The sequence below is a fragment of the Pelmatolapia mariae genome, linkage group LG7 (genome assembly GCF_036321145.2).
Source record: "Pelmatolapia mariae isolate MD_Pm_ZW linkage group LG7, Pm_UMD_F_2, whole genome shotgun sequence".
Taxonomy (NCBI): domain Eukaryota; kingdom Metazoa; phylum Chordata; class Actinopteri; order Cichliformes; family Cichlidae; genus Pelmatolapia; species Pelmatolapia mariae.
Genome location: NC_086233.1, coordinates 23,640,313 through 23,657,046, shown reverse-complemented (window position 1 = coordinate 23,657,046; position 16,734 = coordinate 23,640,313). Strand labels below are relative to the sequence as shown.

At 41.0% G+C, this 16,734-nt stretch overlaps 1 protein-coding gene across 2 annotated transcripts in view; it reads left to right on the top strand.

Moving 5' to 3' along the window:
• Positions 1 to 1,925: 1,925 nt before the first annotated feature.
• The window catches only part of LOC134630815 (E3 ubiquitin-protein ligase UHRF2-like), a 38,964-nt gene continuing 24,155 nt past the window's right edge, over positions 1,926 to 16,734 (top strand). For both annotated transcript variants that reach the window (XM_063478514.1, XM_063478513.1), the window contains exons 1-3: positions 1,926 to 2,415; positions 9,765 to 10,148; positions 14,861 to 15,180. In XM_063478514.1, coding sequence (XP_063334584.1) covers positions 2,263 to 2,415; positions 9,765 to 10,148; positions 14,861 to 15,180 — 857 coding nt within the window. In that variant the 5' untranslated portion in view covers positions 1,926 to 2,262. The remainder of the gene's footprint in view (positions 2,416 to 9,764; positions 10,149 to 14,860; positions 15,181 to 16,734) is intronic.

Below are 16,734 nucleotides of genomic sequence, written 5' to 3'. Positions count from 1 at the left end.
TGAAATCAAACAGAGGGTTGTTGGGACCGTGCCTCTGTTTTAAATGCACTCAAGAACAGCACGCATCAAGACCACACATGAGCGGAGTGAGGCATGGAGTCTTCTCACACCCACTTCTCTGTTCGCCATCTGGGGCAGGGGGCTGGGAAGAGGAACTGGCCGTCTGGTTGGGGTCTGGGCTGATGGGCTTCCCTGCTACTACAGGACCTTCTTGTCTGCACCCCAGATTAAAGGGGACGGGGGGCGGCCTCAGGTCTCTGGGCCTGGGGCTCGGTCTGCTCTGGCTTAGCCAGCTGCTGATGGAACCTGTGGGCTCACCGCCGTGGCCCCCTGTGGCTTCTGACCCACGGCTGCTGAGTGACCCCCGTTCCAGGGCTCTCCTGACCTCTTTTCTAGGCGATTGCCCCTGCAGTGGTCCTGCAGACACACGCAGGTGTGCACACAATATTGTATGCTGCTCAATAAAATTTAATATTTCTTATTTACTGTTAGCTATGCATATGTTGGTTGTTGCTGTGGTTTCCAAACTGTGTTTTTTGCTTGTTTTTTTCAGCAGGTGGTAAAGCAGATTTTCAGTGTTTTTTCTCTCTCTATCCCTCTTCTTCTCTATTTTTCTCTCCCTTTCCTCTGTTAACTCCCCCCCCCCCCCCCCCCCTTTCTTCTTCTTTTTCTTTTCTGTCCCCCGGTCTTGTCCGGTCTGATTGTAAATACTCAAAATAAAAACAAACAAACAATATATTTATTAAGCTTTATATTACAGAACAAGCAAACGATAATCGTACAGTTAACATAAGATTTACATTAAACAACATAGTCCCCAAAATAAACAAATATAGATAAAAATCAAATCAAATCAAGCATGGGTAAAACAAACAAAACAAGACGAAAGCAAATAATAAATACAAAAAAAAATACAAAACAACTCAGCACCAAGTATCATTTTCTAAGTTAATTCCCTTCATAATGTCTCAGAAACTCAATTAAAGGTAACCATATTTCTTCAAATATACTCCCTTTCCTCTGACAATATGAGTAAGTCGTTCCAATACAATACATGATGCCATCTCCTTCACCCAATCTAATAAAAATCTAATAAAATATGACTATCAAGTGGACCAGTATAGCAAAAGCCATAATGGTCCACTTGGAAATATAAATATGTTGGACATCAGTTGTGATTGCTAAAAAAGAAAGAAAAAGAAAAGAAAAGAAAAAAATTAGGTTAAGTTTTTTATTTTTAGATTGGTGTTAAGTGGTTTACTGGGTCATTATAGTTAAATTAAAAAAATATAGAGAGGTAATATGCTAAAATTCTATTACAGCCTGCCCGATGTGGTATTGATGAGCATACTTCTTGAGACTTTGGCTGTCTAAAAATCTTTGAGTAAACTGCTTTCAAAAAGTTCAGTGTTTTTATGGTAATATCTGCACTGATTTTCCCAAATCTTTTCTCTGATATATGCCCTCCATACACCAAAAAAGAAAAAGACGAAAACAAACAATGAAACTAACTAAAACTAAACCTTTTGAATAAAAACTAAACTGAATTTAAAAAAAAAAAAGTCAAAACAGCCTACAAACACATCCTTATGAAAATGGTCAGGTACAAGGAGTGGACTGAAAATGAGTTGAAAAAGCACCGAGTGGCCTCAAGAAAGACCTAGACAGCCTGAAGAACTCTTTGCAGTATGGCTGATTGAAGTCTTCAGCACTGTAGACTTCCACGAGCGGTAGGACCCTGGTTTAGGCCGAGGAGCATACGTCACAAATAGAAACATATAGCCCCACGTGTTGTTGCTAAACATACCATAAGCTTGTTCGGTGGTCTGTACTTGTGTTATACTGCAAAGGGCCTTTTATGTCACTCCTAAGTCCCTGCTGCGTTATTACGTATTTAAGCCTTTCACACAAACCCCGCAGTGTTATTGTAAGTCAGCCAACTTGACCTCGTAACTACACAATAAGAAGTCAAATTCAAATGGTCCCCCCATTATTTTTAGACTAAAAGCGGGAGCTGTGCCTTTAAAACTGCACACTGTGCTAACGTTACTTCGCGAGATTTGCTTGGCGCCGCGACCTCATGTGAGGCACCTCCTGCGCGAGCCAGTCAGACGTTACCTCTGCAGAGGAAAACGCAATGAAGCCCTAAAAAACACTGACCATTTTAAAAAAATCTTTAACCCTGGGGGGGGAAAACAATTTGTTGCCCCGAATTACCGTTGTAACTGTTGTTTATCTGAGGCGTAAGACGGCGGCGCAACGATGTGGATCCAGGTTCGTACTATAGACGGGAAGGAGACACGAACCGTTGAGGATCTTTCTAGACTGACAAAAATTGAGTCCTTACGCCTGAAAATACAAGACATCTTCAATGTAAGCCCGCAACAGCAGCGCCTCTTCTACCGAGGGAAACAGGTAAAGCCGTGTTTTTGTTTCACCCCGTCACGCAACAGTCAGTTTTTTGACGCTTGGCGAGAGGGTTACGGGTTGCTCGTTGGAGAGTGAGCGGTCCTCCTCTGAGTGTTGTAGCCGTTTCGGACCCTTGCGAGCTTCCTGTTTTGATAGGAATTCGCCAATAGTTCTTGCGCAAGAGAACCGGGGGGTACACCGTGTGCAGCAGTCCTCTGGGACGGCACGGATGCGTGTGCCTCCCCATTTTTGTCCCCCCTCCCCACATTGTTTAGGTTGGTGCCGTGGAGAGCTGCATGCAACAAATGTCCCACCACAGTAGACATGTTTGTTTACATTGCCGCGCGAGAGAATAGGGAAGCTCGCGCTCTGTATCCACATGTAGAGCAAAAGCAGTGCTGTGCAAACAAAACAGCCCACATCCCTCACAGATGTGCACCCCATTAACAGGTTTTTTTCTTCTTTCTTTCTTTTTTGTACATTTAAGTATCCTGAAAACACGCTCACGTATATCTGCACTGTATTTCTAACTTGGGGTGAGTCGTTTTTTCAAGCTTTTATTGATCCTGTGTTGTGTTTGCGCTTGTGGTGGGTTTTAAGGAAGTACAACACGTGCCCTGACATCTAAAAGCAAGTGTAGTGCTTACAATGTGGCGTCACCACGGTACTCTCACTGTACAGTGAGGACAGTGAGGGCTGTCTACTGTAAACATGCCTGCCTGCCTGCCCTGTCTGCCTTGCCTGACACTGTTGTGCACACACTGCGGTCTGTAACATCCAGATTCACACGGATCACAGACATGTTTTGCATTAGACACAGAACTGGGGTCCAGACTCTGAGCCTGTCCTCAATGCCATATGATTCTGATTTGCAAGGCATTGATCCAGTATTTATTTAGCCGCTATAAAAGTCTAATACTTATATCATAAATGCACAGTTAATATGGCATATATAGAAAACTGTGTTGGAGTTCATATTAAACAAAGTCTCTTTTATGTGCCCCTTATTACTTCAACAGTCCAGGCTCTAGAACAACTAAGAGTTTATACCTAAGCTACTAAAAGGTTATCTTTTATTATAATTGCACCATTACTTATTTATTACATTAAGACGTTGCTAAATGAATGATAGTAAACTGTTTTCTGTAGCGCATGATATGTCAAATGTTAAAGAAAAGCATTAATGTGTGTTCTTAAATATTGTCAGGTAAATAAATATGGCTTTAACCTTTTAGTGTGTGCTTTTAAATACTATTACAAGTATTATGTAAACAATCTAACATTTACATTGTATGTAATTTAATCTGCCCGCATAGACCACTTTGGCTTTTTATATTGCTTTCATAAAGAAAGGCAAAATGTAACATTTTTTGAGATATAAGTGGAAGCGTGGTAATGTAGTATGTCACACCTGATAGCAGCAGTGTTCAAGGGGAAGTGTTACAAAAATAAAGAGCTCAAGACTAATTTGAGATTAAGACAATATCTGATTGGTTTTCAGGCTAGAATATGGCAAGAATATGTGGTAATTGGCTTTGGCTTGCAAGATTTTAGTGCACAATTTATCTCTCTTTCATATTAATGAAAAAAAAAGCTCATCATCATCATCACTAGCTTTCCATGAAGACGATCGTGAAAGCTGTAATCAGCTTCCATGAGACAGACGTGCACGTTTGTGTGTGTCATGGCGGATGGTCGCATGCAGCTAGCAGCCTCACAGCTTGTGCTTATTTCTTTACTTTAATGCATGCTGGCGCATTTTACGATCTACCACACACGCATGCATGCAGACTTTTTGTAGCTGTTGAAGGAGTCTATGCAAAAAGCATTAGGAAAATCCATGACTATCACCTGTGTTTCAAGTCCTGCAGGTTTGAGTTCAGGGTCTTAATTAATCTGTCTTGCTTCAAATATATGTGCATAAGACATGAAAGAATCCAAATATAACAGCGTGACCTGCGATATCTGAAGGTGTGTAATGTGTGAAAGATCACTGGCTGTAACTATCAGTAATAAGCAGAGGATGCTTGCTGCTGGCAGGACACTGGTGCCTTGATTTATACTGAGTTTTAGCATAACATTACAAAGCTGATATTAACACAGTGTGAGTCAGCCAGCCAAAAAAGCCCCGAGGAAGCAGGCAGCCTACATGATATGTTGATCTCACTTTGTTTACATTCGTTTTTGCTTCCTTCTTCACATGTGTCAGGCTGTATTATAGGCCGAGGCATTCCTCTGCAAAATGGTCCTCTGTAGTTTCAAGTGGGCCTAACTTTCTTCTTCTTTGTCTAATTAAATGATAACAGGCGCTCGATTCTGACTCATGCGTGTCACAATGGGTTGATTTTATTGTGTCTTTTTTTTGTTGCCGCATATACTGCACGACACAGTGAAAGGAAACTTCGAGAACTGTAGGCAGATTTTTACAGCCTAGCTCGCCGTTGCGCACTCATTACGGCAGATCAAATAAGAACAAACTGTTGTGATGGAAAGCGATGGTTGAGTAGTTGCTTTTACACCTCTGGGCCTCTCTGGCTAGTAAACTAATTTCAGTGCTCTTAGCACTTTTTTTTTTATAAAATCCATAATAGCTACCAAGCACAAAGCAAACTGCTCCTCTTTAAACTGTTTGTGATTTAATCAGGGGTAGTAGATAAAGTATAGTAGTGCTATTTGCTTGATGAACAATTAATGAGCTGTTACATTGCAGTTGTTATGTACTGTCGTAGCTGTGGCTGCAAAAGCTAGGCCTGTGTATTAAATCTGATGCCATGCTTCCTTTATTTCACTGGAAAACAAGTGGAGAGCGTTGATTGGGGGATTTCCATGTGTTAAGTAATGCATGGAATGAGCCAGTGACACGCAACGTGCACTGGCTAGTGCCCTTACACGCACAGTGGTGCCTGCGCTCTGTGTTAGGATTTAGACTTGTAGCAGAGCAACTCAGTCTAATTCTCTTTTCAAAATGGCGTCTTGTTTTTCCCTCCAGCTCAGTGCTCACGCTGCCTCACCAGTTCAGACTCAAGCTTGCCCTTGAGTCGGAAGGGTCTCAAGCCAGAAGCCGTGCAACTTTGCCACGGTGTTTTGATGTTTCTTTGTTTGTTTGCATTTTCGCCGAGCGGTCCTAGTGTCTCTGTTTCACTTTGAACGTCTCTAGTCAGTCACATTCGCGAGCAGGCTCACACACACCTTCCACTGGCCGTGCGGCCTTTCTGCTCAGCGCCTACACTCATTTTGCAGCAGGCTTCACATTTACTTAGAGGTTTGGCTTTTTCCTTAAGTGGTTTCAAGCTCAGCTTGCATTGCGCTTATTTGATTTAAGTATGAAGCTTGTTTTATTTTTTTTTAAATTTAATACCGAAGCAGCAACATGTTTCATGCGCAAAGAGTCGGGATGTCTTCCACTGTTGCTCCTGCCCTGTTGTCGGGCTGTGGTTATTGGCTTGCTCCCATTCACACAGGCTCTCGCCGTGACCTAGATATGGTTACTCTTTGATTACACATGGATTGATGTTTTGCCTGCTCACTTGATGGGTTTTCTTTTGTTATTATTGAGTTGTAGATTTCATAGAAAATTTCAAGGGAAGCTGAGTTTTCTGCAGCCTTGAGTGCACACAGTCACACCCTTCTCCAACTGATAGACTGGACAAAGGGCAAATACAAAGGGAGGCATTAAACTACAACCATAGGCTTTCATGTTTTCACAGCTCTACATCTCCACCTCATGGCACTAAAAAAAGCCTGCTTGGTGAGATCAGATGTCCTACCTGTTTAACCCCGCAATGCAAGCTCTATTACTTTCAAATAGAGTAATACGTTATTTTAATATGTAGACTAATTTAAAGGCAATTAAACCCTTAACTATGCACAGATGCTTTCTGATAACCACAAAAGATTGTTTTAAAAATGTTTGAAAACACAGAAAAGGCAAAAAAACAACAACTTTTGAATTGCAATCAAATGAGCAACAAGCAAAGAGATTTTCATGTTTATGCAAACTTGTTTAATTTGAATGAATGTGGCCAAAGAGGACTGGTCCTCTTTATAATTTAATGATTAAGTAATTGACCTGCTTTATATAAACGATGCAAAGCAGCACCGTGTGACATATATTACCTTGCCCGCACACTTCTCGTTAAAACTCGCCGTGTGAGCAGTCGCCAGGTTATGAAAAGAGCTGCGAGTGGAAGTAACCTTTGTCACCTTTCTAGGTAATTTGTGCTGGCGAGCAGGGGATTTTTGGTAAATAGATTGAATGACTGTGGGCGGATTGAAGGATATAAAAGAGCCAAGATGGAAGCCTTTATGTTGCAGGGAAGCAGACACACCCCGTGTCATTGTTTTTGGTAATTTGACCTATTTTGCTCAACTCCTTACCATCATGGGGCGTGGGTGAAGAAAAAGAAGAAATTGTGCCGGAGCAGGGTGGTCTGCATGAGCAAGGAGGCTAATTTCTGCCTTATTCTCACCGTCACTTCAGACCTTCTGGTGCTGGTATTAAATGCGCTGCGTTGCTTTCTTGGTCTGTTTATTTGATTCCACCTTTTCATCGTTACACTAAGCAGGTTGCCTAGTTACTTTAATGGCAAAGTGATTCGTGCATTAAAAGCCTTTGAAGTCATACACTGTGATACTGTATGACAGTACGCTGGTAGAAAAGCGAACGATGGAGTTACCAAATCACTCTCCACGACCACCCCCCCACACACCCCGTTTTTTGCTCTTTTATAGGTATTATTGGGTGTATATTCAAAACAGTATAAACAGATTAGTTTCACAATGGGAGGTCTGAAACAGAAAAGGCATTGTGGTTTAATATCTCGAGTAATCTGAAGAGTGTAGATGTTCAGCATGTTTTTACAGCAGCTACAGGTCTTTGTCTTATCTCTGTTTGATTTTTTTTTCTTTCTGACATTATACTTTGTGTTTTCTTTGGTATGATAAGCCATTAGTCTTTTAAAGGACTGTCGAAATTCAGCAGAGAATTTAGCCTTGTTCGTAGGTGTTAATTTTATTCCATTCGACATTGTGATACACTCACAGGCGAGGGCGCGCGCACGTACACACACACACACACACTCACGTGCAACATTGCCATGCCAAGGATATTTCTTTTTTTTGACTCTTCGAGCCTTTTGAGAAATCTTCAAGTCAAATGTCTCGGGTTAATCTAAAGCTTTGCCGTGATGTGCGGTCGTGACTAAAGTCAGTCTACCTCTGGAACAATAAATGACATTTCAGTGAGTCACACAATGAAGATATCAGAAGCAAGTGTTGTTAAATACTGCCGCAGTTATTGTGGGGAATAAATGTCATATCCTTAGTCAACGTTAACGGCATGCTGTCAAATACATCTCGTCCTCCATGAATGTATAAAGCCCTTTTTTTCACCCCCAACACTTGCTGGGTTAGTTGCTTGTTCTTTGTTTTGGGGATTATTCATGTGAGTATGACTGAAGTCAGGACTGTAACATCTCGCAGCGAGAGGCTGATCACACTAATGGTAATGAAGCCGCTGTGGAAAGCAGGTAGAAGCAGCCCAGATATCATTTGTGCGTTTGGTGCAGTGCATTTCTGCTGTATGTTGTTCTCCTTCTCTGTCTGTCTGTCTGTCTGGGTGATTTTCCATCTCTCTGCCCCGCACTTCTCAGCAGTGAGGCTGCCTCTTTGCAGGTTCTGCCTGCAGTCCTAATGCATATTTTTTGGGGGGAGGTTTTTCTGTTTGTTTTGTGTACTTTTCTTGGTTTAATGCAGTATCAAGTCGCAAAAGATGGACAGACAGACAGACAAGGCAGCGGACGATAGGCAATTACTGAGGCTAAATCGAAGACCGAGCTTAGGCAGGGAGACAGAGAAAATGCTGATATAGACTACCACAGAAAGATAGACAGGTAAGCATAACAACCACTGTATGGCTGTATTTGCACCACTGCTTCTCTGATCTAAATTTCATGAGGCTATTAAAAAAAAAAACACACAAAAAAAGCATGCACGGATGGGGAAATTGTGCTTGCTCCCTCTACTGCTCGGCTGCCACACGTCCAAGCGTTCTCCACCTCATTGTCAAATAACGAAAACGAGAGAGCGAAAGAGAGAGAGAGTGGCAGCCATGCTTGTCTCCCCGGCACAATGGGCTTGTGGGGTTGAGCGCTGAAATGAATAGCTGATGTCTGCAATGAGTTGGCGTGTCCACCATAAGCTTCACTCCTAAGGCAGTGGCTGCACTGTACGCTTAACAGTAGATCGTATGTGGTAGAAGAGCGTATTTGGATTTGTAATGGGCCCTCATGTGTTTTTTTGTTTTTTTGTTACTTGTCCCCTTTCCCAGAGGGGAGGGAGAAACATTTGCTGAAGCTCATATGCCACATTGCCTGTTAGGGCCATGCTGGTGATGATGATGATGATGATGGTGGTGGCGCTAGTTGTAGGTTGGTTGACAGTGATTTTATATATGATTCAGAGTCATCGGGGTGGGGTGGGGTAAGGTAGGGGGTGCTCTCTTTCGGTTGTCATGGCAACCCAGTCATTTCTTTCCCCCCAGCTACATCTGCTATCACTTTAATTCATGCACCCAGATCTCTTATTTATTTTTTCTTGAGAAAAACCGCTGCGGATGCTAGAGAGCGGCGCCCGCATTTCAGCACATATTCCATTGTCATCGTCAGCAGCGATAGGTGCTAATTGTTACAAATGTATTTTTTTTCCCTTTTCCTCTACGCTCAGAACAATCAGTGAAACACTTAACTTGTACGTGTAGCTAATTGCATTCAATCAGTAGCAGAAAATTGCCCAATTTAAGAACAGAGAGTAAATGTTGTTGCTGCGTCTTTAAGCACCGCGTGCTTTTTGAATTTAAAGGCACGTGAACGTATCGGAAGTGCCGCGTGTGTTTTAATTTCCTCTCTCGAGTGCCGTAACAGTGTGTGTTCTACTCACTGTGCTCAGTGTTGTATTCTGGTGTTGTTTGTCCTTGACAAGCAGCCTCGTGTATTTGTCTGAGGGCACTCTGCAGTGCAGCGGTGGTTATTTCATTTTACACAGATGTCCATTTAGAAAGAAATGTAGAACAAAAGTAAAAAAGTGATGGTTTGTTATGGATTTAAAATGAGATACAGTAATACTAACGCACAGTTTAGTAGTGGTTGGAATAATCCTATTTATAAAAGTTAAAATATATTGGTAAACTATTATTATTTCAAATGTATTATTGTCTTAGCAACATTTTAATAGCTTGTGTTTATTTATAGGCAGTGAAAATGATTGATTGCAGTGTTGTATACAGCAGTGGTTTTCTGCATCTGTACATCTTTGCCTGTTAATGTTAAAGAGTGACATTTTCATTTGTATTCATTTAGATGGAGGATGGCCAGACACTGTTTGACTACAACGTGGGTCTCAATGACATTGTTCAGCTGCTGATTCGCTCACAGACCGACCATCCAGACAGCCCTGCCACCAAGGACTCCTCGGGTGTTGGATGTAGTTCTGTTTCTCCCCCCGATTCTAAGTGTGAAAGCCACAACTCCTCGGCTCTCGTCTCCCCTGCTGCTATGGAAACCACCAGTATAGACAATGACAGCAGCTTCAGTACCAGCACTGTTAATGAAACCAAGCCAGACGCCAGCATTACCAGTAACGCAACCAAAAATGGGTTCAAGTCCTGCAGCCCCGCGCAGGACACTCAGTCACCCACGTCCAGCAGGAACACACTAGTCGATCCAGGAATTGGCATGTACAAGGTGAGGATGACGGATGTAAATATTTTGGAAATGTTTGCATGGTTTTGTATTTGAGTGGCTGTTCTGGCTCTAGGCCAGCTTACAGAGAGTTTAGTGCCCTATAAGCTAACTCATTGCCAGAGACGCTTGGGCAGGTTCTCCTGTTTATGTGGTTGTCAAATCAAATTAGAGACTAAATGTGTCTCTGCTCTTTCACTGCTGCTGAAAACGTCAGATTGCATGGCAAAGATGACGTCAGTGTCATTTTGAGCATTAAATGTTGGCCTGTTGCAGTCATGTAATTAAGCCTGCCTGATGAAAGTAACCTGAAGAAAAATGGGTAGAAACATTTGATTTAAGTACTCCTTTTTTCTTAGCAGTCATCTTTTACATTCCCCATTGTCTTATGTATTAGCACATCTGCTTAGATATAATATTCCAGCCACAAATTACCCTAAACGTTCTCATATATAATCATATTCTGGTGTGTTGACACTTTGTTTTTTCCTCGCTCTTCAAGTGTTTGTAGGTCTGATACCCTAATTGCTTTGGGTATAAGCTTCACGTCGCTTACCTTGTCAGGATAGCAACCACACATAAGAAACAGGTTTATACAACTGGGTCACTAACCAGCTTAAAAATTATAAATAGAAAGTCAAAGCCCATACTGGGTATGGATGAGTCTGGCTGAGAATTATATGTGTGGGACTGGACTTGATGCGTACAGTCCCGTCCAGCATGCAGGAAAATCAATAATCAAGTAGATGAGCTGCAAATTGTGCTACTGACTTGACTGGATTTTAAGGCCACGTGCATTCACAGTCTCTAAGCATTCAGCACAGATATGGTGTTGACAAATAAACACAAGGCGTAGAATAAATTAATGAATACTTGTGAAATATTTCTGCACAAAAGCATTAAAAATAAACAAAATTAGCACGAACGTGACACACAGGTATAAGTGGTTTGCATGTTTAAACTCATTCAATATGGAAAACTTCAAATCTTTTGTCTTCTTCGACTGTTGTGCAATTTTAAGGTTTAATATGTGACATTTCCAGATTAAGATATCAAGAAATTACTAGACCAGAGTTTGTTTTAATTCAACATAGTCAGGTTTTCTTTGTGTTAGCTGGCTTGACAGACCCTAAAACCCCATTTTAATGGGTATCACAATGATAGTTATCAACTTTCTTTGTTAAACCAGGCTTTCTGCTTCAAGCTCCCATTTTTTTCAGTGTATTTGGATCAACTAAGCACTGCCTAGTCCAATCACAGATGTCATCAGAGGAATAGGTGATAGAGATCTATGAAGAATATAAAAAATATGACAGTAAAATGCAAGATTGGTGCTGTAACTGAGGCATGATGGTAGGCCTAATACTGCAGAAAATTGTTGATTTGATCATTACAAGCTTACATAGTGGTGAAATAAATATATTAATATATTCATTTTTCCACTCATGGAACTCTCGAGTGCTGTTTATTTCTAACGTGACAGCTGCACATTAAACTGCAAACTAAGGTTGGGCGATTGGACAAATATATTGACTATCGATCGTTTTTACAAGGGCGGTTTATTTATTTATTTTTCCATGAGTAAGTTTGCTAATGATGTCGGTTGAAGCTAACAGAAGCATTCAACAGAAATAAATAATAGCGCTGTTTTAATGGCACCCTCCTTCAGCTGCGAGCAAATGCACACCTCAGAGTGTGCCCAAATGCAGCAGCGATTCGTTTACTCAAACTCATAAGAAAAAGAAAGAATGGCAGTAGCCAATGTTCAGAAAAAAAGAAAAGCATTTTATTTAAATAGAAAAAACACACTGGTGGGGAGAGAAACAAAGAGAAAATTGCTTCTTTTTTCCACTATAACCGTGTTTACAGGCCGTTCCAGTGTTTATCTGTCTTACACACTCGACCAAACAACATATAAGTTAAAAATCAAAATGTCTCTTCCAGCGAACAAAAAAACCCCTCAGACGTAAAGTTAAGTCTTTTGTGCGATTCGACGCATCTCAAATAAATAAATAAATAAATACATGAATAATCTAAAAAGTAGGTATATTAATACTGAAATAAACAAGAAAAGAAGGTAAAATATTCCCTCCAAACAAAACTTATAAATTCTTTGACAGGAAAACAAGCATGTTTACTTTATCAGGTTTTAGCAGTGTGCGCAGGTGGTTAACAATATTACCAGCAGTGTTGAAGACACGCTCTGAAGCAGTGCTTGTGGCTGGTATACTCAGATATTTCCGTGCCATGTGTGACATCAATGGGAAATGTTTTTCATGCATTTTCCACCAAGCCAGTGGATCGTCTTCGACTTCCTCGCTGAGGTAACAGTCCGTTTCTATCTGCGCCTTCTCCTCCAGTGTGCAATTTGGCAATTAGCTCGTCCATGTTTGGACTTCTTCTGTGTTCTAAACGCGCAAATCAGTCCGTGTATGATTACATTTCTCTGCCCATCAAAAAGTCTGCACATGCGCGAATATATCGCCTATCGTTGGTTATTGAACTGACGATTGTTGGTTGGAAAATTTGTACATATCGTCCAACCTTACTGCTTACAATTAATAGTTACGTAGCGTAATTAAAAGGAGACGTGGGAATTGCTTCATTTTTTCCTAGATAAAATAAATTTTATTTGACTGAAAGGCCACCAGTCAAATAAAATTGGTGATAAATAGCCTAAAAATATAATTAATCAACTCCAGTAGTGTTCTAAAAAGGTGTGACAGCCCGACACAGTTTGTACCACTCTTAACTTTACTGCTGGACGTTATTCCATGGTGCTAAATGTGTGATACAGCCACTAGGAAAAATGTGTATTCCCCCAACTGGTTGGTGAATGGTTGTTAGCGGTTGCTGGCTGTCGCCACGCGAAATTCGTTGCAGAGGGTGCTGCATAAACAGCCTTCATCTGACTGCTTTAACTGCTTTGGCACTGTGAGGGACCAAGCAGCCAAGGCATAGAGGACACAGGCAAAAAATATCTTCAAAAAGGGTTTTCTTTATTTTAACCCTCAAAAAAGTTCAAAAATGACAAAATTCAAAAACATAATTAGCAGGCCCATAAAAGAGGTTAACTAAATACAACTCTATGAAAAGTAATTTCCAGAAACTTAAACAAACAAAGTGAGACACAACTTAACTCACAAACTGACCTAATTACAAAGACACATGAGGGTAGCTTTTATAATGGTTTGGCTAAACCATTTACACACAATAGGGGGAAACAAAAACACACACTAATATTAACTAAGCACAGAATAACCTAACTAAACCTAAAACACCCCTACTCCTGGTAAGCCCATGGTTGGTCCTGCTGAGCAGGCATTTTGTTCCCAGTCCTCAGCCACGCCTTTTGCCCAGACAGGAAACAGCCACCGCCCAAACCCAGGTAACTCAAAGAAAGAGAAACATAATTATTATAACAAAACATTTTAGAAAAACCACACAATGCTACTATGTGTGCGCCTCGTAATATCAGTGTTAGGTTTAACCAAATGATTAATGAATTATATTAATGAAGAAAACTGCAAAACAAACTAATAAAGTGAACAATGGACTAATTTACCCATGTGTGGCTGATGCCATCACAGGCACACAAGTTAACATCACATGGTAAGCAGCCAGGTGTCTGCATATCTCAATTTTAAGGTAAAGATCCCTACAATCTTAGAAGGACAACCCCACAGACTTGGCGACAGTGGGAAGGAAAAACTCCCTTTTATAGCTGGAAGAGATCGGAACTAGGCATCAATCTGCCTCAGACAGTTGGGGAGTGAGGGGAAAGAGAAGATAAAAAAAGTGAGCTTAGAGATATATGACAAAAAAGAGACATTGTAACAATCATGCAATCATTCAGTGTGGTTATACTTTGTTTTAATGTAAATGTTTTGACAACAAAGCTAGGCTAATCCAGAGTTGGATTTGCAATGAAGGAGTGGTTGAGTCTTGTAACGTTGCATTTTCAGTTAATTAGCTTGGCATATATTAGCATTATGCTGTTTCTGGCTATTCTTTTAGCCTAAAAACTGTAAATGCTACATAACTGTGTTATCTAACTCTATCTTTTGACTGAAAGACTTTAACAGTATTTTTTATTCTTTACCAAAACAAAAATGAACAAACAAAACATTTAAATTCAGCCCATGAAAAGCTCAAAATTCATAAGCAAACATGCATGTGCTTTTACAAAGGATATCCCAAAAGAGTCATTACTTTTGAAATATTTTTTGTCTTTCACTAAAAGCTACTTTCAGCTGCTTCTTTATTCATAAGGGATTTCCACAGTGGGTAGCTCCGTATGTTTGATTTGGCAGATTTTATTTATTTATTTATTTTTTACGCTGGATGCTCTGCCTGATGCAACCCCAAAAGGATTTGTGTCTTTTTTTGTCTTTCAATATATAATGTTATTCTGTCCAATCAAAGGTTTTGTTTTTTATCCCATCCACTGCATAACATTCACTCTGTGATGGTTTGTTTTTTGTTTTTATAAAGTGAAAAAGATAATAACAATGTTATTATCTTTTTATAACAATGTTATTATCTTTTTGGCATTGCTGTTTTAGAATTTTGACTCTGGCATGTGCCGTATTAGTCTTTGACACTGGATGTTATAATCGCCCTACACATCAGCTCCTCAAAAAACAAAAAAGACGATATTTGTGTGCAGGGTTCGAACAGGACCGGGTGTTAATTTAGGCATTTTCTCTCCTCAGATTAACGAGCTGGTGGACTGCAGGGACGTCAGCATCGGTGCCTGGTTTGAGGCCTGCATTGAAAATGTGACACGCGCTCCCAAAGGACAGATAACGCCCACAAAGGGCAAGGTGGGCCGGCCCCCAAAAAGGACTAATGGAAAACTGGAGGCCGAGCAGGGACAGGCCCACGGCCACGGTCAAAACACGGACAGTAACAGGACTAATGTTGTGTTAAACTCTGAGAGTAACGGAGCCTCCACCTCTCAGACAGACTCTACAGCAGCATCGGAGAGCAAGGAGAGAGAAGAGGACGTAATTTACCACATTAAATATGAAGAGTAAGTAGTGGCCCATTCTACTGATGCAGCCTAGCAGTGATAACAAACGCGGCGCATCGGTGCGGCGGCATTTTGTTCTGGTGAAAGAAAATCATTCTAGACGCTCAAATCCTGCTCCCGATCCGAATTTTTTAGCGCCAATGCAAAATGTTTGCCTTCCTCACAGCAGAAAGTACAGTTTCATATCCCAGGTATTAAAAACATTTTTGTTCATGCAGCTGGTGTGTTCACCACTAAACATAAATGTGCTGTGTGCTTGTTTATGGCACTGCTGGCTGCAAGCATCACTAACCGAGGTACGGCTCATTGGGAATAGCAGCCTGTTTTCTCCTGGCAGTCCGGGGGATGGAGAAAGGGGGTTTGTGTAGTTGATACTACAATTTGGACTCTATCTCTCGCATACCCCTTTTCCAGCAAATTCATTCAAAAGCCGATGTTTCCATGGCAACTCATGAGTTCTCAGGAGCATTACCTCTTTGCTTGCCTTCTTCAGCTTTGTCTGTAATTGCTGTGAACATGCCACCGGTGAGACATAGCCTCCTCGCCGTGTCTATCGTAGTGTGCATGTGTTTCTGTCAAGGGATGCTGCGCCAGAGAAATGGTATCGGGGGTTTGTTGAGCAGTCATTGCGTTTTCTTTTATGTGGGCTTCATTCCCATTTGGCATCCCCCAGTTTCCCAAATCTCCAATATTCAGCTTTGATTCAGTTTTGTATCATTTGCAGCGGGATAAGAATGCTCCTGTAGGGAGAATTCAAAAATCTACATAGTTTTTTCCCCCTTTTCATTAAAACATATAAAATATCATTCTTATGAATCACATATGCTTCTATTTATTTAGTTTGCTTTAGTCTCAGGTTCCTTATTTGGATTATTTCATTGTTGAAAGTCAAGAGAGACAGAAAAGGGAGAGAAAGGGAGAAACCAGTTAGAACAGCTTTAAACGCAGGATGTTACCATAATATTTGATTTGCATCTTCACCAGCCAAGAATATGATCGCAGTTAATGTTCTTCCCACTATCGGCAATTATTAGCTTTCGTTTTCAGTACGAGCTTATCCAGTATATTCTTTTGCCTCCTACTAAGTGCATATTTACCTCTCTGTCCTGAGCACCATTCCAGGTTTTTTCCATCATTTTGTTTGCCAGAGAAAAGTCGAGGGTGGTTAAGATTCCTCTGCCTTCCCACGCACACGCACTCCCCCTCAAACACCTGCCTGTACAGTCTGAGAAAGACAACCAGCCCTACGAAATGAACCGCCATGTTTTTGCATGCAATGTTTGGGGCAGTATTGCGACAGAACATAATGAGCCGCAAAAATCGAAACGGGGCTAAATGTTGGGACAATCTCCTCTTGGCTGCTCTGAGGAACTGAGCGTGTGCGTTAGACTGTTACATTTTTGCTGAGTGTAAGATTCTCGTAATCATTAAGGACATCACAGGCAAATCTAAATTACAGTTGGAGGGTTTCTGCATTCACTACCCCTAAAATATGGGCTGATATTTATTTAAACTACAATTAGGCTATTCATAGGTAATTCATAGTAAGTGAAC